Source organism: Carcharodon carcharias, chromosome 5 (assembly GCF_017639515.1).
Source record: "Carcharodon carcharias isolate sCarCar2 chromosome 5, sCarCar2.pri, whole genome shotgun sequence".
Classification (NCBI taxonomy): Eukaryota; Metazoa; Chordata; class Chondrichthyes; order Lamniformes; family Lamnidae; genus Carcharodon; species Carcharodon carcharias.
In genome coordinates this window covers 101,566,342-101,588,251 of record NC_054471.1, presented here as the reverse complement: position 1 = coordinate 101,588,251, position 21,910 = coordinate 101,566,342, and the positions used below count along the sequence as shown (strand labels likewise).

At 45.4% G+C, this 21,910-nt stretch overlaps 1 protein-coding gene across 1 annotated transcript in view; it reads right to left on the bottom strand.

Annotated features, from left to right (window-relative positions):
- LOC121278286 (CUB and sushi domain-containing protein 1-like) overlaps nucleotides 1-21,910 on the bottom strand; it is an 844,854-nt gene that overhangs the window by 205,658 nt on the left and 617,286 nt on the right. Inside the window, exons 37-39 of the mRNA XM_041188558.1 lie at nucleotides 20,346-20,459; nucleotides 17,470-17,658; nucleotides 13,204-13,350 (exon numbers count right to left, since the gene is read on the bottom strand). Coding sequence (XP_041044492.1) covers nucleotides 13,204-13,350; nucleotides 17,470-17,658; nucleotides 20,346-20,459 — 450 coding nt within the window. The remainder of the gene's footprint in view (nucleotides 1-13,203; nucleotides 13,351-17,469; nucleotides 17,659-20,345; nucleotides 20,460-21,910) is intronic.

Sequence of the window (21,910 nt, the reverse complement as noted above, 5' to 3'; positions counted from 1 at the left end):
TTCTTAAAACCTTCTTCTTCGGCCAAGCTTTTGGTCATCTGACCTAATATCTCCTTATGTGGCTCAGTGCCATATTTAGTTTTATACTGTTCCTGTGAAGTGCTTGGGGTGTTAAAGGTGCCAAATTGTCATTGTTGAAATAAAGTTAACAGTCCGTATCCAATGTCCATACATCCCACCCCACCCGCCCCAAATTCTAAGTCTCCCTTACTAATCCCCACCCTGATTATGATTTTTTTTTGACAAAAATTAAGTGACAATTTGAGGGATAAACTGATGAATATTAAAACCACTTGCATCAGGTAAACCTACTGCAAAAACCCTCCAGAAAATCTCTTTATAATCGGCACAGGACAAAGCTGGATTCTTACAGATTTGAGAGAGTAAATCTTGCATGATAAGTTGTAAATCACGTAATTTTAGATTTACACTTTAAAAGATGCAATAGAAGAAGTTGGTGCTGTGTTTAAAAAGAGCAGTGACTGATTCTATCACAAGTCACACTGTGCCTGCATCACGCATTTTAATTCAATGTCAGTCTGCTGAACAGATAGGATCATTTGCAAGATCATAGGTTATTGTACAATTTGTACCTTTCTGTAAGATTTTCTGGTGAAGTACAATGTACCAGCAAAATTGGCTCTGCTGTTTGTTCCAGGTCTAAAGGAAAACAAGCCCTTCTAGAGTTTGGTGGGATTTGTAAGCAGTTTTCATCAATATATCTCGAGTGATAGAGAGCTTCTGCATGCAGGTCATTCCTCTAGGTGCCTGCTTGTATTGAAAGCTTTTACAGGATCCCAAACACATTTATGGGCGAGGAGGCTGGTGATTAAACCAAGACATCCAGCCTTTTCAGAGAATTAAAGTCCATTTAAAAAAAAATTCAAGTTATCTCTGAGGGTTCTGATGAAAGGTCATTGACCTGAAATATTAATTCTGTCCTCAACCTGCTGAGTATTTCCAGCATTTTCTGTTTTAATCTCAAAGGGGAAAACACCTGAAATTGCAACAAGGCAATAAGCTTTGCATCCATCTCTTTATTAGGCTGGTTAGCTGGCAGCAGTGTCAGCATTCTGTGTGGTAAGTGATCAATAACAGTCTACTCTCACTTATTCAGCACAAAAAGTGTTCTCTTCAGTGCATTATTCTTATGTTAACTCAATATCAACAGATTAAAAAATAAATCATTATCATAGCCACAGATAGCACGAGGTCACTGTATAACACAACGATAAGAACGGCAAATCGACAGAATGTGGAAAACAAATCAGAGAAAAAAAAGACTTGATAACCTTATCTCGGTAACTGGCTTGAAGCACAACAACTGTATTAACAGCTCATCACCTCATTAATAACTAAATTATTTGGAGGTGTGTTCAGAGCTGCAGTTGGGTTTGATATTGGTTGGGAAACCCAGAAGTTCCAGCATATCAATCTGTGGTATGTTAATGCTGACGCCTGACAACAATAGAACATCTAGTGTTGGCATTGAACGTTTGACTGCAGGCATCAGTGTGGACTGACATGATACAAGCTTAATTAAGTATTTGGAGGGACAATCCAGAGATGCAATTGGAGGAGTTAGGAAATTGAGCCAAGATAGGGTCAAGTTTCAGAACGGACTCAGGATGGTAAATGGCTGAGCATCGATTTAACACTACATTGCTTGATGCCATGCTGTGGGCTGTGAGGGTCTGGTGAGAGATACTCTTCCCAGCAGTGGGAGGAAGAAACTTGCTGCTGCCACGAAGGTGGTATGGCTAGAGGTGGTCCAGAAACTCAGCAGCAAGAGCACCATGCCACCCTCCTTGATTCAGTGCAAGAAGTGTTCTAATGATCTAGGTGAAGCAGAAAAGGTAAGTACAGTTGCACATTCACCTACATACTGCTGTGTGCATCACTCCACACCTTCAATCTGCCTTATCAAGTCTACTCCAACACATCACTCAATCACTCTCCTGAGATGTAGAAGATTAGGAAGAACATGCATATCTGAAGGAAGGAAAACAGGATCACCTTTATCCATGTTTTCATTACTGAGGTCAGATACTTGTCTCATGCTCAATACCAAGGGAACCTTCTAAATGCAACTTTTGCTTAGGCTACAGCATAAATGTGACTGTTTATGTACAAAGTCCAAACCATAACACTATCCTGGGGTTGATCAGAGAGCCTCATTTAAGCTTAAAATGTATCTCCTAGATTTTGAATAGAGGAAGTATGTACACTCTATAAAATAGGAAATCTATTTATTGAAAATAGAAGATAAGCAATGACAAGGGCCAAAACAGCAGCTTGTCATATTTGTACAGAACTTTTAACTTATGTTCCTCTTCACATACAGAAATAACAAGAGACACAATACTAAACTTGGACTGGGTTCTTCCACATCGGGATATATAATATCCACAGAGCACTACAAGACCTCCTTCAGTGAGCCACAAGCACTCTGAGACAAGACAAACTGATGAGCTGAGAAAGACAGAACAAGATGTTTCTTTGAATGTGTCAATTAACCCCTTTTCCAAGGACATAAAATGGGAGCTTGCCACGTAAGGAGAAGTAGCAATTTAAACTCAATTCTTGCAGGTATTTCCAAGACAAATGGAATGAAACACCAATCCTTTGTGCTTGAGAAAGGGTAATTAATTTCCATAGACTTTAAAACACAAGGGTTGCTTACTAGCTAGGATATCACCTTTACTGTATCAGGAGATTTAGGGTAGATGAATTGGTTCCTTTCTGGTTTTAGATTAACCTCTTTCTCTTGACTGGACAGACAGTGAGACTACACCTCATCTACTGCACTACCTTACTAGATTACTATGAGAACAAAGCTTAATTTGAGTTATATCCATTCCTGGTGAGTTTGTCCCCCAAGCTTACTAATGTAACTATTTTGTCAATTGCTGACTCTCCTGGTGACTTTGTATATTCAGCTAGATGAGCAGTTAGAATTAGGCAAATTTGAAGCACACAATCATTTCTGATGAATAAATATTAATGCTTATGACCAAAAATTTAATGAGATTAACTATGCATCAAACCCTGTTCTAAACACATAGGACAAAACTGGAGATTGAGTGGCAAAAGCAACAACAATAAGTGGAATGCTAGTGATGGGGCAAAGAATATCAAAAAAAATTATGGCCGAAAACATTGGAAAGAAAAATCAGGCAGGAGGTATAATAGGTAGACAATCTGCTACTGCCTGGATTGTGTCCCCACCAATGCAAATCTCAATCCCCCTATTGTCAGAGGTTAAGCGATTCAGAACAAAAGGATATAGATATAAGTTTAAATGGGGGCCAGTTAGCTCAGTTTGTGAGATGGCTAGCGTGTGGTTCAGAATAACGGCAATAGTGCAGGTTTGATTCCCGTTCTGGCTGAGTAGATTTGGGACCTGCCTCCTTGCCCTGCCCGAGAGTGGAAGGCAATGGCAAACCACCAATGACAAAAGCCAAGAGAACAACCCGGGATGAAGCATCGGCAGCAAATGAGCCAAGGACCTGTCTTTGCGCAGAGGACACATAACATACTACGTAATGGGAGTGAAAATGCCTCTACTCTTGCACTACAATAGTAAGGAGTTACAATATTAGAGGCATTGATGATTACAACAGTGCAGAAATGCAGTAATGCACCAATAAAACACTGTGGGGGTGCAATTAATCTATGCCAGCAGCGCAAAATAGGCTTGTAGAGAATTGGCAGCCTGTCACACACTGCGCCAGTTTTTATCTTCCATTGTCTTTGAAAATATTGCTGAGATTTTTAATTTCAAACCAAGCAAAGGCAACAGTGAGACTAGGAAACGAGCATCCAAAAAGTGTTGGAGCACTCATCCTGTGAACTTCAGTGGAAAGAAGATTGGGCAGGGCAAAAACAAATAGATTCATGATGAGCTCATTTTGTGCTAATGGCATAGATCAATTTCACACCTTAAGTGTGTAACATCCTCCTTCATTAGGCTCAGCAAAAACTATGGTGGACACTGGATCAGCTCTATACATGATTAAGGGAGTAAGCAGTGAAGTGTGAGCAAATTCCAGGATGTTGCTGGTGAGCTGCTAATGTAAATTATTGAAAGTTACACTTTGCAGAAGTTGCACTGAAATATTTTAGAGACAGAATATATTCTGAAGGAAGTGTGGCCCCTGATATTATTAGCAAGCACAGTGAAAGCTAAGCCAGGAATCACTGCCAAAAAGTTAGATATTAATCAATGAAAAGGTAAAAAAGCTCAAGGCAAGAGTTGGTGGTACTGTTGTGGCATAAATCTAAATAAGCATGGTGCAGGAAAAAGAAGATCCTATTTATTAACCGTGATGACTTTTGACCCGGAAGCAGCTCAGAAGGGAAAATTTGAAATTTCTTTCAAATGCTATGGAGTCTGTAATTGTTTCTAAGAATGTCTAAAAAGGAGTTTGCATCAATTATAAAGTGGTAATTTTCTTGAATAATATGAAATACTGGTCCATGTAACCTGGAAACATTATCAACAGGAAGGAAGATTGGAAGGCTGGGAAAATAGCTCGGAGACCCTAAGATCTGGGTGTTTTACCAGAAGTGCCCAAACTGTGAAGTGGGGTGTTATGAGTTGGTCAGTTCAAAAGGAACCCTGGAAATTTACACCAACAGGACAGTCATCACTAAGGGAGAGGGGTTCATAGAAGTGTTGCTGACACAATCACATCCATGAAACTCAGAGGTGAAAGCTGTTGTTGGATAAGACGCTGAATCTACCCTGAGTGAATAAAGAATAGCATATTTTGAAGCTGTGTAACTATGTAATGCCATACATCACCCCACCAGCCTCCGCATTCAAAGGATTATCCTCCGCCATTTCCGCCAACTCCAGCATGATGCCACCACCAAACACATCTTCCCTTCACCCACCCGGCGGCATTCCATAGGGATCATTCCCTCCGTGACACCCTGGTCCACTTCTCCATCACCCCCTACACCTCAACCCCCTCCCACGGCACCTTCCCATGCAACCGCAAAAGACACAACACCTGCTCCTTTATTTCCCCTCTCCTCACCGTCCAAGGGCCCAAACACTCATTTCAAGTGAAGCAGCATTTCACTTGCACTTCCCTCAACTTAGTCTACTGCATTCGTTGCTCCCAATGCGGTTTCCTCTATATTGTAGAGACCAAACGCAGACTGGGTGACCGCTTTGCAGAACACCTTCAGTCTGTCCGCAAGCATTACCCAGACCTCCCTGTCGCTTGCCATTTCAACACTCCACCCTGCTCTCATGCCCACATGTCCATCCTAGGCTTCCTGCATTGTTCCAGTGAAGCTCAACGCAAACTGGAGGAACAGCACCTCATCTTCCAACTAGGCACTTTACAGCCTTCCGGACCGAATATTGAGTTCAACAATTTTATATCATGAACTCTCTCCTCCATCCCCACCCCCTTTCCGATTTTCCCCCTCCTTTTTGTTTTTTTCAATAATTTATATAGATTTTTCTTTTCCCACCTATTCCCATTATTTTTAAATGTATTTCCATCCATTGTTTTATCTCTACCTTTTAGCCTTTTTCGATTCCTTCACCCCACCCCACCACCACTAGGGCTATCTGTACCTTGCTTATCCTGCATTCTACCCTAAAATAGCACATTCCTTTAGATAATATCACCACCTTCAACATCTCTTTGTCCTTTTGTCTGTGACATCTTTTGATTATCTCCACCTATCACTGGCCCTCTATCCAGCTCTTCTTGTCCCATCCCTCCTTAAACCAGGTTATATTTCACACCTTTTCTATTTTTCCTTAGTTTTGTTGAAGAGTCACGTGGACTCAAAACGTTAACTGTGCTCCTCTCCACAGATGCTGCCAGACCTGCTGAGTTTTTCCAGGTATTTTTGTTTTTGTTTTGGATTTCCAGCATCCGCAGTTTTTTGCTTTTATGATAAAATAAACATCTTGAAGAGCAGGCTGGCTATCTTCTAAGCCATGGATACCATGGCCAGAATTTTTCCCTCGTCGGGCGGGTCCAGCGGGGGTGGTCGGAAAGCCGATCGCCACCCGCGATTGGCTCCGTACTGCAATTTTACGTGGGCAGGCCAATTCAGGCCCGGCCAGCGTAAGACACAGCAACGGAATGAGCGACAAGGGGAGGGCGGGGGCTGGTGCTCACTGTCCGCCGGGTCTAATGGCGACCCGGCGGCCGATTCAAAGGTGGCCGCAGCAGCTATTTGAGGGCAGCCAGTGAAGGATGTGGACCTCGTGATGGAGAGCGTAGAAGGGGATATGGCAGGCGGGAGGGCAGGTTGTTCGGCAGCCGGCCCCATGTTTCTCTGATGAGTGTATTGCTGCTCTCCTGGAGGAGGTGGCAGCACGGAGAGAGATTCTTGTCCCCAGGGACGGGAGGAGGTTGGCCCCCCACTTCACCAAAAATGGCTGGGAGGAGGTGGCATCCAGGGTCAGCTGCCATGATGTGGTAAGGTGCACATGGGAGCAGTGCTGGAAGCGCTTCAATGATCTCCTGCAATCGGGAAGGGTGAGTACCATGTTGGCATGGGTCACTTAGCACAGCAGTTAGGAGCTGCCCACCCCCCACCTTGGACCTCAGTTCTGAATGGCAAATGTCAATGAGGCAGCATCTGTGCAAGGGGGTGAGCTCTGGCTGCTTGGATCGAATGTCTTGTGGCTCCAAGGTCACGAATCAGTTGAGCCCTGCAAGGTATTCCTCAGGTGGGGTTGGCCAGGCTGCAATGGCAATGCAGGTACAGGATGGACTAATCAATGCTCCTCTGTCCTTTCAGGAGAACACAACCCATAACAATGCCAAGAGGTTGCGAACTGGCGGAGGACCACCCCACCTATTCATCCTCACTCGATATGAGTCAGAGGCTCTGGAGCTGGAGAGGTGCCATGTGCCTAGGTCAAGCGGCTGTGGTGAGGTTGGGGTGCCACAGGGAGGTAAGAGAGCAGTGCACTGAGATGAGAATGTCTGTAATTGCAACTATTTCACTTTAGTCTCTATATTGATGCGAGCCCCAAACATGGAATCCCTAGGGCACCGTGATTGGGGTGCCAGGCATACACAGTAACAGTGGAATGACTTCAACTAATGACATGTCCATGGTCTTCCCTTCAGGCTCACCAGCAGCCTATCGGGGTGAGGAGCCTGAAGGACCACCACTGACTCCAGAGGGGCAGCAACCATCATAACGCACCTAAGTCACACTCTCTTAACAAACAGGCACCAGCATCTTGGTATCGGCGGCTAGTATCGCGGTACACATTGGTGAGGGGACTTCACACTCGCTTGAGGTGCAGGTGGAGGCAGAAGGTGCCCAGGGCACCGGCAGTCGGAGGACTGCTGGGGACCAGGCACATGCATAGTCGGTGGCTGATGATGTGCCTCTGGAGTCGTCCCTGAGGCAGCAGATGCTGGAAGTCCAGCAGGATATGTGGGAGGATCTGGCGGAGATACATGAGGGAATGCATGCCATGGTTTCCATTGTGGAGTCCATGCGGAGCATGAGCAATGCAATGACCCTCATGGCCAACTGCACTGCCTCCTCCATGGAGAGAGTGGCGAATCTCGTGGAAAGGCTCCTCTAGGAGAACAATCAAGGCTTCCTAGGGATGGGCTCGGACCTGCACGCCTTCACACCAGCAATGACCTCAGATGGTCAATGTCAGTGTGGGAGATGGATGAGGCACCCAGTATCCCAGCTAGGTGTCCGTCCATCAATGGTGAGCAGGGAAGTCCAAAGTGACCTAATGTTGGCACAAAATCTGCCTGTTGTCTCTGCGGGCTCCTCTCAGGGCGCACTGCATGATGGCAGCAGCACCTCCACCCCTCTACCAGTGACTGTGGCATCTGATGAGGCTGCGGCGACTCGGGAGATGCCAGCCGTGGCACTGGCCCTCCCTCCCTGGCGGGGCCAGCATAGTCTTCATCTGCCAGAGGACGCCTGCCATGGTCATCAAGGCCAACAGGACAGCAGAGTGAGCAGGCTGTCTCCAATGCCAATGCCAGCAAAGGGGAAGCACTTAGACGTAGCACCTGCAAGCGTAAACATAAAGCAGCTTAATCATAACATGGCCTGATCATGGGTGATATTTGTTTCCCCCATGTTTACGTTAATTGTTCATTGGTGTCATGGATAACACTTCTCAATTTCATTTGTATGATGTATGCCAGGTACTATATCATTAAATGTGTTTTTGTACAACAAGCCTCTGGGTGCTTCATTAGTTCTGCAGGTGCAGGGTAATCCATGATGTTATGAGTGACATGTTTCTCACTGAACATTGTTGAAATGGCATAATGTATGTTGTTGACCAAGCAAATGTTCCTGTCAAGGATCAAGTATGGAGCCTGCAGCCCTGGCATGTGGTGATGGTTCTTTTTTGGTAGGCTAGCTGAAGAAGCATTGGATCAAAGCCTCCCGGGTGTCTCTGCCTCCCTGGAGGTTGCCCATGTCAGCGTCTATCCACTTAGCATTCTCCTGAGCGTGCTCATGCTCACTACTGGACTCATTGTCTGTTGCCAGAGCAGCTGCATCAACATCTTTTTCCTCCACTCCATCTCTCCTTTCCATTGATTGTGGAGAGAGCAGCATGCAACCACTATCAGTGACACACGATCTGGGGAGTATTGCAGTGCGCCCCCTGTACAGTCCAGGCATCGGAAGCGCATCTTGAGAAGACCTATGGCTCTCTCTACCACCGCCCTTGTGGAGGCATGGCTCCTATTGTACCACTGCTTGGGCCTCTGTTGTTGGATAGCGGAGAGGCATCATGAGCCACCTTTTGAGGGGATAGCCCTTGTCACCCAGCAGCCATCCATCCAGCCGGGCTGGAGCACTGAAGAATCTCGGCACCTGGGAGCTGCCTGGGTACCTTACACAATCCGCATCCTATGGTTACGCACTATCTGCACGTTCATGGAATGGAATCTCTTCCTGTTGACGAAGGCACCCAGCTCACCCACTGGCACCTTGATGGCCATATTGTGCAGTTGATTGCAGCCTGGACACAGGGGAACCCAGCAATCGTTGCAAAGCCTCTGGCTCTCTCTGCCTGGCTGGCTTCATCCATACGGTAGTGAATGAAAGTCAATGCACGCCTGAACAGAGCATCTGTCACCTGTTTGACAACTGTGGACAGCTGATTGGGAAACTCTACAAAGATCACCCACTAACCGATGGAAAGAGCTGGAGGCATAGAAGTTGAGTGCCACTGTGACCTTCAGCGCTACTAGCATGGGATGTCCACCCACACTGTCGGAGCTGATCTCAGGCCCGATCCTCTCACAGATGGAGGTCACAGTCTCCCTTAAGAGGTGAAGCCTCCTTCGGCATTGCACCTCTGACATATTGAGGTAGCTGCATCGCTGCCGATAAACCCTGGCAGGATAGTGGCATCTTCTGCAGCCACTTCCGCCTTGGGTTTCCTGTTGGTCTTGCGCCCCTTTTGCCTCCACCTCTCCTCCCACAAATCGTTCCCCTGGAAGCTGAATAGGGACATTGGCCTCCACCCCTTCTGGCCCTCTTCCCCCTCAGAGGAGGTGCCTCCAGTAGAGACCACAATCCCCATTCCAAGGGTAAAGGAAGACTATCTGATTCCTGGAAGGACTGAAGTGATATGAATCCTCCGGAGTCCTGAACTGAAGCCTCTTATTTCTGTCAAAGCAGCTCTGAAGCAAAATGAAGATGTGCTGTTCACACAAGCAAGCAGCACCAAGTTATAAGCTAAAGTTCAAACTACTCGCGTTAGCGAGCCACTCACCCCTCTTATCCCGCCCATGAATGAGGATTTTGAAAATGTGGCCTGCCCACCTGCCCGTGCGGTGGCCTGAAAATCGCACAGGCTATGTAAACACCAAGGGCCTTAACTGGCCAGTTAATTAATGGCAGGCGTGCCTTTGTGTTCATCGCGCGCCCGCCTAGCGAAATGTTGCAAGGGTGCACATTAACATTGGCACACTCAGCCGACATCAACATGCTTTATTTCTTGCTCGGACGTGTCTGTCGCACATCTGCACGCTGACCTAAAAACCTTGGCCCATGGAATGGTGGAATCTTGAGTCCTTCCCCCGTGCTAAGTTGAGTGGTAGGGGGCCAATAAGTCAGGCGGGAGGGTAGCAGCCGGGGGCCCCCTGTCACTGTCTCGCCTCCACCCCAATTAAATCCAGGGTAGGAAGGCCCATTAACCACGGCCTTCTTGCCCTGTCATTATTTGAGGCCCTTAAATGTACAATTTTCACATTTAAAGGCTTCATCTTTTTGCTACCGTTATTAACCCAGCAGTGGGTGGGAGACTCACCATAGAGGGAGCACAATAAATAAACCTGTGCAGGGGTGCTTGTGAGCTCCCAGGGGAGTTTCCACATTCAAGTGCACTCAATGCTTGATCAAGGGTCCTGATATCTGGAAGCGGTGGGGAGTCACTGACAGCCACCCTCCTGCCCTGGCTGCCAGCTCTCCTATCCCTCTCCCCATGGCACCCCATCCCACGACCCATTTCGCAACATCACTCATCTATGCCTGGTTCCCTTGGTGATTTGAGGCCTCAGGTGGCTGTCATATCAGCAGCAGCCACCACCTCCCCGGTAGAGCTGCTGAGTACAGAAGAGGTGCCAGCTCTGATTGGCCAGCAGCACTCAGTGGGTGGGACCTTCGATCCCAGGGGAAGCCCTACCATTGGCCTGTTAAGTGCCTGAGCAGCGCATGGTGCAGCGGGGCTACTCAAAAAGAGGCGACACAGGGGTCTCACCCGCTGGTAGCCGAGATTCCTGTCGCCTTCACAAGAATGCATCTCATGAGAGTTCCAGTTACTGAATAAAAGCAATTAAAGAAATAAAGTAAAGGAAAGCAGCATTGTTGATAAAATATGTACATTTTCTAAACATATTTGAAGACTAAGCTGAGGAGAATGTCAGTGGACTACTTATAGCTGCATCCGCAACGATAATGAGAAATTCCTGCTCCCTGTTAGGAAAAGAAAAGCAGTGCTCCATATAAAGAGTTAAAACAGAAACATCACAGCCTTCCAGCAATAAAAAAAATCACATGCACCAAATAGGAATCAGTCTGAAAGCCATCAACCAAGAAATTAGAGGCCTTGCGTCTGAGCAGTGAGTTGCACCCAATATTGGTCCTCAGGCCTAATTTCCATTGAGTGGGCGAGCTGTAGAGAGCAACATCAAGTTCATCAGTGAAGTGGATTAAAGGTTAGGCCATTGCAAAGCCAGCAGCAGCACCTGGATAAGTGGAGATGTGGGGTGATCTGTAAGGGTTGGAGGGGGGAGAGGTTCGGGGCAGAGTTGACAAGCAGGGATCAGGAAGGGAGACAATTGGAACCAATATGTCAGGAAGCAATGAGTCAGGAGGCAGTGAGGGTAATGTAATTTGGAGGGGCGGGGGTTGGGTGGTGGCAGGAGACAGCAGCCCAAGATAGGCCTTATTATGGGATCCTGCCCCTCCTAGCTCCACATTCAGATACGTATATTATTAAAATGTAACTTGTTGGTTGTGGATAAGATGCATGAAGCAGTCATTACGGATGCTCTACACGAACATGAAAAGAACATATCAGGGATACCCAACATGCAGACAGCTCATGTCTTATGAATTACACTGCATTTTTTGAAGAAATCACGAGGTTAATGGATGCAGGTAACCTGGTAGTCCAAGGCTTCCCAAACCTGGTGTCGCAACCCCAGTGGCTGCTGACTGAATGTCACCAGCTATGAGGATCCTTTAAATCCTACCGTTTTTTAATGGCGGGCATGGCCTAAATGGCCAATCCTTGCCTAAGAAAACCAAGTGAAAAGTTAAGTTTTTTAAAAGTGTGAAGATTAAAAACTCTGACTCCCCCCATCTCACAGGTCCCACCCAGCGATCAAAGCAATTTCAAAGCCTCGGACTGTGGTCCCGGTGAGAAAAAGTTTGGGAAGCACCTCAAGAAGCTTCCCTACAAGATAGAATCTTGCAGAATTAGTCATAACTTGTTGCAATGGACTGAGAACTGACTGAATACCCAAAGGCAGAACATTGTCACGAATGGATTTCGAACTGCCTGAAGACCTAGGTTGTACTTCACAAAAAATTCACTATCAAACATTCATTGTGTCCTGGTACAAGACCTTGGTTATGCCTCAGTTAGAGTATTACTGTGTCTAACGTTCTTCTTTTTTGGAGGGGAGGTATTGAGACTTTCTAAAGGCTGCAAAGAAGGGCCGTGAGGTTAATCCCTAGTTTACAATACCTTAGTTACCCAAGTAAGCTCAAAGAACTGAATCTGTATGCCTTAGAGCAGAGAGATTCATGGATGATTCGAACAAGTATTATTTAATAATAAAGGGACTGGATTGTCTTTATCTGGGCCAATTATTTAAATAGATAGGTTAGAGAGGACCAGGGGTCACACTTCAAGTTAGGTCATGGCAGAACAAAGATTGATACTATGCAGTGCTTCTTTTTCAATAGTAAACTTGTAGAGCAAGATGCCAGCTCATGTCATGAGCACTGATTCATTGTATTCCTTCAAGAAAAAGCTTTAAATCTTTCTAACAGGAGTAAAAGTCACCTTGTGGTAGGTATCCTGTAATATTAGCCAGGCTCTATGTAATCTCTTGGACTGGTGTATAATTTGAAATGGAAGTTCTACTCTGGACTCATTAATACTCACGACATGGATTGTGGGAATCTCTATTGCTGAAAAATATTTCCACTGAAAATCTCCCAATGGTTGTTAACTGTATAATCGAGTATGAAATTGAGCCTTGTAGACCAGCAAAGTTCCAAACTGTGTTTATCTCAACAATTAGCCTCAATGCCCCAGGTCTGGGGAAGGGAGAAATAAGCCAAGGTTCCTGTTTCAGAACGCTGATAGAAAGTGTGAGTTGTGTGTGTGTGTGTGTGTGTGTGTGTGTGTGTGTGTGTGTGTGCGTGCGCACATTTAGGCATGACAGCATTGAGTTTGATGCCCTGCTGTTGGACATGCCAACCAGTGAAACTGCAACACAGCAGGGAGAGAGGAGAGAAAAAATTGCAATTGAAGAAAAGATATTTCAACTTTCTAACATCTTCAAAGTACACCAGTAGACCAGGAATTATGAACATTTATTGCACGTAGTTTGAAATATTTAGATTTTTTTTAAACATACATTAAAGAGAATCATAACATTTAAACATAAAATAGCAGGGCATGAAATAACAGTTCCCTACCTGTGTACTGGATTTTGAATCCTTTCTTGCTGGTTGCATGATCTGTTGACCAGCGTAAATACAGTTGTCTTCCTGTGCTTGTAAAATTCCTTTGTCCAGTGTGATTTCCACTTAGAGCAACTAACAGTCGATTTTGACCTGTGGGTCCTATTAAATGAGAAACATCTGTCAATGAACAGGCAGAAATTCTGAAGAATTCTAAAAATAATACAAGTCAGCATTCCAAAGCTCCTGCTGGGCTGTTTAGGGGGAAATTTCTTGATGGATGAAAGCTTTGCTCTTTTAGCAATTGTACCGCACATCAGTTACATTTGTACATACGTCTTAGCTTCCGTGGAGAGCTTAGAATGAATTAAATAGTGAAGCGTTGCATTCCTCTCACAAGCCTTAGGAAGACGTGGTGTGCTGTGGTCCACTGTGTGTCCAGTGAGAAACCCCACCATTTCTAATACACTTGGTGCCAGCAACAGTATTCATTACTTGACATGAAATGAAAATAAAGATGGAAGACAAAGTGAAAATGTGCTGAAATGTGATGTGCAAATGGCTAAATTAAACTGAGACAAATTGTTGAAGGAGTACTTGCAATTTGAATAAAAGTTCACTTTCTCTGAAACTAACATAGCATCTGTTAATTTCAAAAGTGCGGCCTCCTTGCTGTTCAGATGAGTAAACATGCTAAATAGCAAACAAATTGCTTCTTTTGAGACATTGATCTGAATTGTTCCAGGCCTAATGGTGGATGCAAACCTTCAAATAAGCATTAATACAAAAGCAAAATGTTGCAGTTGCTGGAAATCTGAAATAGAGACAGAAAATGTTGGAAGGACTCCAGCACATCGAGCAGCATCCATGGGCAGGGAAGCAGAGTTAATGTTTCCAATTAATGATCTCTTGTCAAAAGTTCCAACAGTCTTCTGAGGAAAGGTCATAGAGCTCAAACATTGGGCGGAATCTTCCTGAGACGTCAGGGATCTCATCTGCTGGCTGGCGAGAGACCCATGCTGCCTCTTTTTAGGAAGGCCTGCTGGGCCACACACCATTTAGGTAATGGCAAGGCCAGTGCCACACCTTACCCTGGAATCAAAACCCCAGGGGTAGAAGTCTTGCCTACCAAGAGCTGCCAGAGCAATCAGCTCATGTGCCCAGTAGCACCACTGGGGAAGATGTGGCTGCTGCTGGAAGGACAGGCACCAGAGGATGAAGCAAACCAGGCCACAGGTAATTAATGTGGGGTCGAGGAGGGGCAGTGGGAGATGGAGGAGTGTTTTTCAGGGTGGGGGACATGGGGAGAGAGGTGCAGGGGTCGACAGCAAGGGCAGGGGGTCTCAGTGAGCCCCTCCTTCCTGATGTCCGGTCTTGCGGCACTCCTCACCCCCAGAGGTGACAAACTGGTCGCACAATTTTCGCTGCTGCGCATGCCGCACTGGGTTAGTACCAGCGGTGGCAGGATGAGCGCTTTAAATGGTCATTAATTGGACACTAAGGACCTCAATTGACAGCAAGGCGGAAAGGTTGACCATGGGCCTTCCCACCCAAAACTTAATTCTGGTGGGGTGGGCTTATGTACACCACCATTCCACCGAAGTACATGCTCTTCCCACCTTCAGGCTCCCACTAGCAAGAGCACAAGATTCCCCCCATTAACTCTGTTCCTCTCTTCACAGATGCTGCCAGACCTGAGTATTTCCAGCATTTTCTGTTTTTATTTCCAAGATATCTGACCCTATAAAACCAGTTTTGTTATTTCTTGTAGATGACGAAAGAGTATTATAAGAAAAATTCAATAATATCAAATCCATGCAAACAAATTTTTTTTTAAATTTGGCAGTTTTAATGTTGACCAACAACTTGTCTTCAATCTCCATGTTTTCTTGCCAGAGCTGACTGAGGCCTGTCTACAGCCTAAACTTCAGTTGTGAATCTCATCAAGCCCACGCTGTGACCAGTTAACATATTGTCCACTAGCAGCTGCGTAATCACCTTTCTCCCACAAAACGAGTGTCTCTCGTAGTGAAGCTTCATCCAGCCAGCTTGACAAGGACAGAGGAGCAAGTAGACGTTTTCAACAGGCAGCGTGAGAACTCGGGCCAAAATGTTTTAATTGGCAACCAGTGGCCTAGAAATTGGTTTGTGTTGGCCTGCTGCTGTGAACTGGACACAGGACACAATGCCTGCATTGGAATAGGTAGGCCTGATGCCATGCTATTAGAACTTGGGTCTCATTTACATCAGTCTGACTGGTTGTCCACACCTCTCAGGAGTCCACTGGCAGATTATCAGTCGAGGAATGAGGCTTTGTCCATTGCCAGCAGCCCTTAGGAAGGTCTCAGGGAATGATTAAGGGGGTTTGATAGGTGGTTGGGGTGGGGTGGACAATGATCAGGAGATAGAGGGGTGCAATCAGGAGGAGGCAGAGACGAGTAACAGCTTCCTGAGCTGGAGTGGTGTTGGGAGGAGCACTGCTGCTCCACATTCAGCTAAGTATATTTTACAAAGTCTACCTTTTATTAGTAGCAGCAATAGGACTGTTGTGATCCCAGCTGAGATTATCTCTGGACAAGCCTGATCCCAGAGTGGAGCCCGGTTTGACAAACTGTCACTTGCTCATGCTGTTCTTCCCCTTGTCTGGCCATCATCAATTCTGCTTTCTATCCTTAATATCACATTGGTATCTCCTTTAGCCAATATCACCACCATCTCTGACCTTTTGTTTATGATATCTTTGGCAATCTCTCCTTTGCCTCCACCTATCATTGGCCTTCTATCCAGCCTCACCTACTCCACCTCCCTTAAACAGTATTTCACCACATTTTTACTTCTCTTAGCTCTGAAAAAGAATCATATGGACTTGAAACGTTAACTCTGTCTATTTCTCCACAAATGCTGTCAGACCTGCGGAGTTTTTCCAGCGTTTTTTGTTTTTGTTGACAGATCCTAACTTTTATTTAAAAGTAAAGTACTGCGGATGCTGGAAATCTGATGAAGAGTCATACAGACTCGAAACGTTAACTGTATTCCTCTCCACAGATGCTGTCAGACCTGCTGAGTTTTTCCAGGTATTTTTGTTTCTGTCCTAACTTTTATTTGTTTGTTTATATAAGTGGAGAGGGGCTACTGAACAGAGTCACCAGAGTCAGCTAATGAACTTTTAACAAAAGCATAAAACATTTATTAAACAAGGAAAGATGAACTATATTACAATACTCCGTCACCCGCAACTATACCTTAACAGATATATACAGATTTGTAAGGATAACACAAATTACAAAAGTTATCTTATACTCTAATGTTCCCAATAGGTACACAGTCTATGTACACCTATGGTGACCTGTGGTCAGATGCACCACATTCTGAAACCAAGTGGCAGATGTCACTTCAACCAGATGCTATGGAACTCTTTTCAACTCCGCCCAGACACTTGTTACACTGTGAGCAAACTGGTCTCACTGAACTCAGTCTTTCACCCGAGGGTTTCCAATATCCAGTCTCCAAGAACTCACTTTGGAATCTTCCACCAAACCTACGCCTTCTCTCAGATGCCTTCCACAAGGGTCTGCCTCCAGCATTTCAAGCTGTCCTTCTGATGTTTCTCTCCCCTGAGTTGCCACATGCATTCAAGCTGTCTTCCACGCACCCTCTTTCACCAACTCAACTGTGAACAGTACACTACTGTTTCACATGCCCATAGCCAAAAGGTACAGAGCTTCAGCCATCTCTTTGGACTTTCTTGCCTCTTGCAAACTGTTCTCACTTTAAATCTGCTTTCTGCAGCTTTTGTCTCTTTAGATCTGAAGCTTGGAACCTTCCTCTCTGCCCCCTTGCTCTTAAAGTCATTAACAGGACCTTTTCCAGGCTCCTGTCTTTCATTTAACTAGGTCTGCTTGGGACTTTCCCAAGTTTCTGACTCACTCCTTTAGCCTTGGGACCTTTTGGTTCTTTTGGGAAATCTGCAGCTCTCTCTCCCAGTGTCCAGGCTCTCTGGGATCTTAGCTTCAAACTGAACTTAAAACTGCTGTTTCTTTAGTTTTTGTGTGTGTGTCTGTGGGAGGGACCTGCCTTAACATGGATACAAATCAAACTTAAACGTTTAAAGCTAAAACTCATTCCTAACATCTACAAATACCAATATATCTTACTTAAACTATCTCTATTTCCTAACAAGGACCATTGTTTAGTCCACATGTAGCCCACATTCTCCCAAACAAATTTAGTTAACAGAATGATTTCATCAAACTATCAATTGATAAAAATTGCTTAACTTACCATCAAATATGCTCAGCTCATCAAACTGTTTTTCACTTTGAAACATCTCCACATGAAGAGAAATATTGTACCGCGGTTCTACTCGAATCGTCCAGGAACAGGTTTGGAAATTAGGATAATTTTCTGGATATCCTGGACTGAAAATGACTCCCGATGAGGCTTTGCGAATTTCATTTACAGGGCACTGTGCTGAAATTTTAAAATACAAATGGAGATGTGACGATTGTTAGATCACTGGAGTGCAAAGAAAAATCAGAAGGCCTTACCTATAATTTTTTCCTGAATCTATATCTGAGTTTCACTTGACACCACATGGTTCTTGCTATCGGCAGTAGAAAGGGCAGAGCCCTCTCCTGTGCTTCCTAAATTCACTCCTAAATGGCCCAGCTCCAATTTTAAGATTATGCTGCCTGGTGCTCGAATCCCCCACTAAAGGAGAGTTTTTTTCTGTGTCTACCTAATTGAATCTCTTTATCATTTTAAATTCTTCAGTTAGATCACCCATTAATCTTCCTGTCTGAAAGGAATATCCAATTTTATGCAATGTCATCTTATTTAACCCTTTACATTTTAGTATGATTATGGTGAATCTGTATTGGCTACTTTAGGGCCAACATAACCTTCCTAAGGCTGTAGTGCCCAAAATTGAATATGGAACACCAGGTGGGGTGTGACCCATGCTCTATATAACTAAAACATCACTTCCTCCTTTATGCATTTTGAATTTCTTTAGAAAAAGCCAAATATTCTGGGCAGAATTTTGCCCTTGGTGGGCGTGCAGGCCCCACCGGCTCGGCTGCAGGCGGACAGCTGACACCCGCTACCGAAATGGGGCATGCCGCCATTTTGAGTGGGCAGGCCAATTATGGCCCACCCAGCAGCCTGCCCAACAGGAAGCGCAAAGCACTTCCTGTTCCGGGGGGGGAGGGAATCCCCAACTGTCAAAGTGCACTCTTTCAAGCATGCATGTGAAAGAGTGCACTGCTCCCTGAGGCAAAGTCCTGTATCAGGAAGATTCGTGAGAGGTAAGTAAACTCTAAAAATAGAAAAATAATAAAATTATTGACATGTCCCCCTCATGTGACAATGTCACATGAGATGGGACATGTTAACAATAAATACTTAAAATTTATTACATTTTTAAAAAACCGACATGAAACTTCATCCGCCAGTGGATGAAGTTTCATGAATAATCTGGAGCCCACTGGGGCTCCTGGCCTGCCCACTAGCCTTAAGGTTGGATGGGCAGGTCCTTAATTATCTTAACTAGCCTGTCAATGGCCTCAATTGGCCATTGACAGGTCAGCAGGTGGACAGCTGATTTCGCTGTCCGCCCGCCTTCCTAAAAACTTAAATGGCCCGGGATGAAGTCGGGAATTCTTCCCGACATCATCCCGCGTCATTTTCCCCTCTGCGAGCTGGCCCCGCCCCCCAATCACCAAGGGGAAAATCCTGGCCTCTAAGGTTGCCAAATATTCTAAGTTTCTGGGGGAAGCAATGGCATAGCGGTATTGTCACTGGACTGGTATTCTAGTCACACAGGGTAATGCTCTGGGGACCCAGGTTCGAATCTCACCATGGCAGATGGTAAAATTTGAATTCAATAAAAATCTGGTCGATTGTTGTAAAAACCCATCTAGTTTACTAGTGTCCTTTAGGGAAGGAAATCTGTTGTCCTTACCTGGTCTGGCCCACATGTGACTCCGGACCCACAGCAATGTGGTTGTCTCTTAAAATTCCCTCTGAACAAGGGCAATTAGGGATGGGAAGGAAATGCTGGCCTAGCCAGCGACGCCCACATCCCATGAACGAATAAAAAAAACATTTAAATCTTTGGTTTGTGACTCTCGTTTCTCCCTCTCAATCCTAACATAAAGTATGCAAGATGCATTCTTACTATTGTTAACTAATTCGGCTTTGTTACTTCTCAATAACTCCAATATGGCCTCTCCCCTTGTCAGTTCTAAAACATTGATCCTGCATTCTGCCCATATGTCTTGCTAGTCTGTTCCTCACACTCTCTGATTATCAGCCAGGACCACAAGGAGGCGATGGCAGTCTTGGCAGTCACTGGAGAGCCAGCGGGAGCCCCGCGTCACCTCTGTTAGGGAAGGCCTGCCATATCATGTGCCTCTCAGGCACATGATAGGACAGCAATGGGCCTTCCCTCAGGGTCAAGGACCCGGGGCAGGAGTCCTGTCTGCAAAGCTTTGTTAAACTGCAGCAGCTGATGTTACGACACACATCCGAGGCCTAGGATTGTCTCTGGATCCCAGGCCACAAATAGATGGAGGATGGTGGGGGGTGGGGGAGAGTCGGAGGGGGATGGGAAGGTGCAGGACGGCAGCAGCAAAGGCAGGGGATGGCTCTCAGCAGGCCTCCCAAAGTCTCCCCTTTTCCTGATGCCAAGTCTCCAAATCAGGCACTGAGTGCCTTTGAAATAGGGAACCTGCAAACAACCTCGCATAGGTTTGCTTATTATGTTCTCCGCATGGTGAATCCCCCACTCACTGCTGGATTAATACCGGCAGCCGCAGAATGAGGCCCTTAAATGAGGCATCAATTGGCCACAAGGGCCTAAATTAGTGACAGGGTAGGAAGGCCACCCACAGGCCTTGCCACCCTGGACTTAATAAGGATGGAGACAGGAAGGTGACAGGGTCCATATACACCATCCTCCCACATGATTAAATACCCCATTATCCTGCCACAGGAGAGGGCGGAGGATTCCAGCCAGATTGCGGATTTTGTCCCTCTATCACCCTGCCCTATTTATCCTCTTTGTTTATGGGGCAAATTGGAGTTGATTTTGTAACAAAGAGCTCAATCGGAAAGATACAGAAAAACTCTCTGACAGCTCCACATGTAATCCTTACCTTCACAAGATGGAGGGTTCCCTTCAAACTGCAATTTTGCTGATAATCTGCAAGTCATGAGGTCACTGCCAACAAGCGTGAATCCAGGGGGGCACTGGTACTTGACAATATCACCTTATAAGAGAAAGAATATGTATTTGTAAACACCTTCCATAACCTCAGGACATCTTAAAGCCAATGAAGTACTTCTGTACAATAGTCACTGTTGTAATGTAGGAAACATGACAGTTAATTTGCATACAGCAAGCTCCCATGAACAGCAATGAAATAACTGTTCAGATCATTTTGTTTTTGGAGGGATAAATCCTCCTCTTCAAATAGTGCCATTTGATCTTATATATCCACCCAGGCAGGTAGATGGGTAGATGGGGCCTTGGGTTAATGTCTCATCTGAAAAGATGGCACTTCTGACTGCACAGCACTCCCTCGCGAGGTCACTCAGAAGTGACACCTTTTCAGCTGAGACATTAACCCAAGGCCCCATCTACCTGGGTGGATATATAAGATCAAATGGAACTATTCAAAGCGTCCACCTGGACTATGTGCTCGAGTCCCTGGTGTCAGGTTTGAACCCACCATCGTTTGACTCAGAGGCTAAAAAGCTACCACTGAGTCAAGACTTAAAGTTTATTACCATGGTCAGGCCTCATTTTAGTTTCATGGGAAAGTTATCAGTATTTAACCAATGTTAACAAATTAGTTTGATGATTTGGCATATGGATGGTTATGGGGCAGTCGTAGGCGGGATGAGGTAGCTTGAAAATCTAGTGTTTCCTCTGCAAAACCAAGCTAATAGCACACACTAAAAGGGAAGGAAACATAAAAAAGGCTAAGTTGGCAGGCTGAAAGGTTTTTGTAGGAACATTCTTTGCCCCAAAGATACCAGTGTCATGCTTGTTTTCAGTGCTCTTGGAGAAACCTCTCACAACATACAACTGTAGGACTCCGTTTGGAATAGTTAACAGCCTTTCTGCCTGTTTCAGGGATCAGGGCTGGGTCCTATTGCATGGCCTGCTTAAAAGCCGGCTCAGTGATATACTAAGCCATGCAGAGTAGGAAAATCCCAGTTCCACCACTTAGTTTATACTGAGGCAGCTGATTTCAGTTCGGGTAGTTGTTGGGTGCTACCTTGTGATCCCCACAGGAAAGTATAAGGACAGGAGCAGACACTGTCTGCTCACCGCACTGCTGACAATTGTTAGCTCAACTTACATGTGAGCCTGCTGGGAGGCCGCCAGGATTTACCTGGCAGCCTCCACAAACAGCAGAGAACCCTTCACCATGGATAAAATGCCAATGTCACAGCATGGCTCACCACCTTCAGGAAAACAGTACAGAATAAAAAGAAAACTGAGAAAACAAGAATGAATCCTTTGTATTGCCTTGCCCATCCTACACTTTGATAAGGTGGTGGCATTTCTTGTAGCACAATACAATAACATGATGCACATCAGATGTCATGTCATCAACACGGAAATGGCATATTTATTTTTATGCTTTCCAATTCCAAGCATAAAACATTAGTCTCAACATTACTAGAGCCTCACTCTGTCTCCAGATGTGTG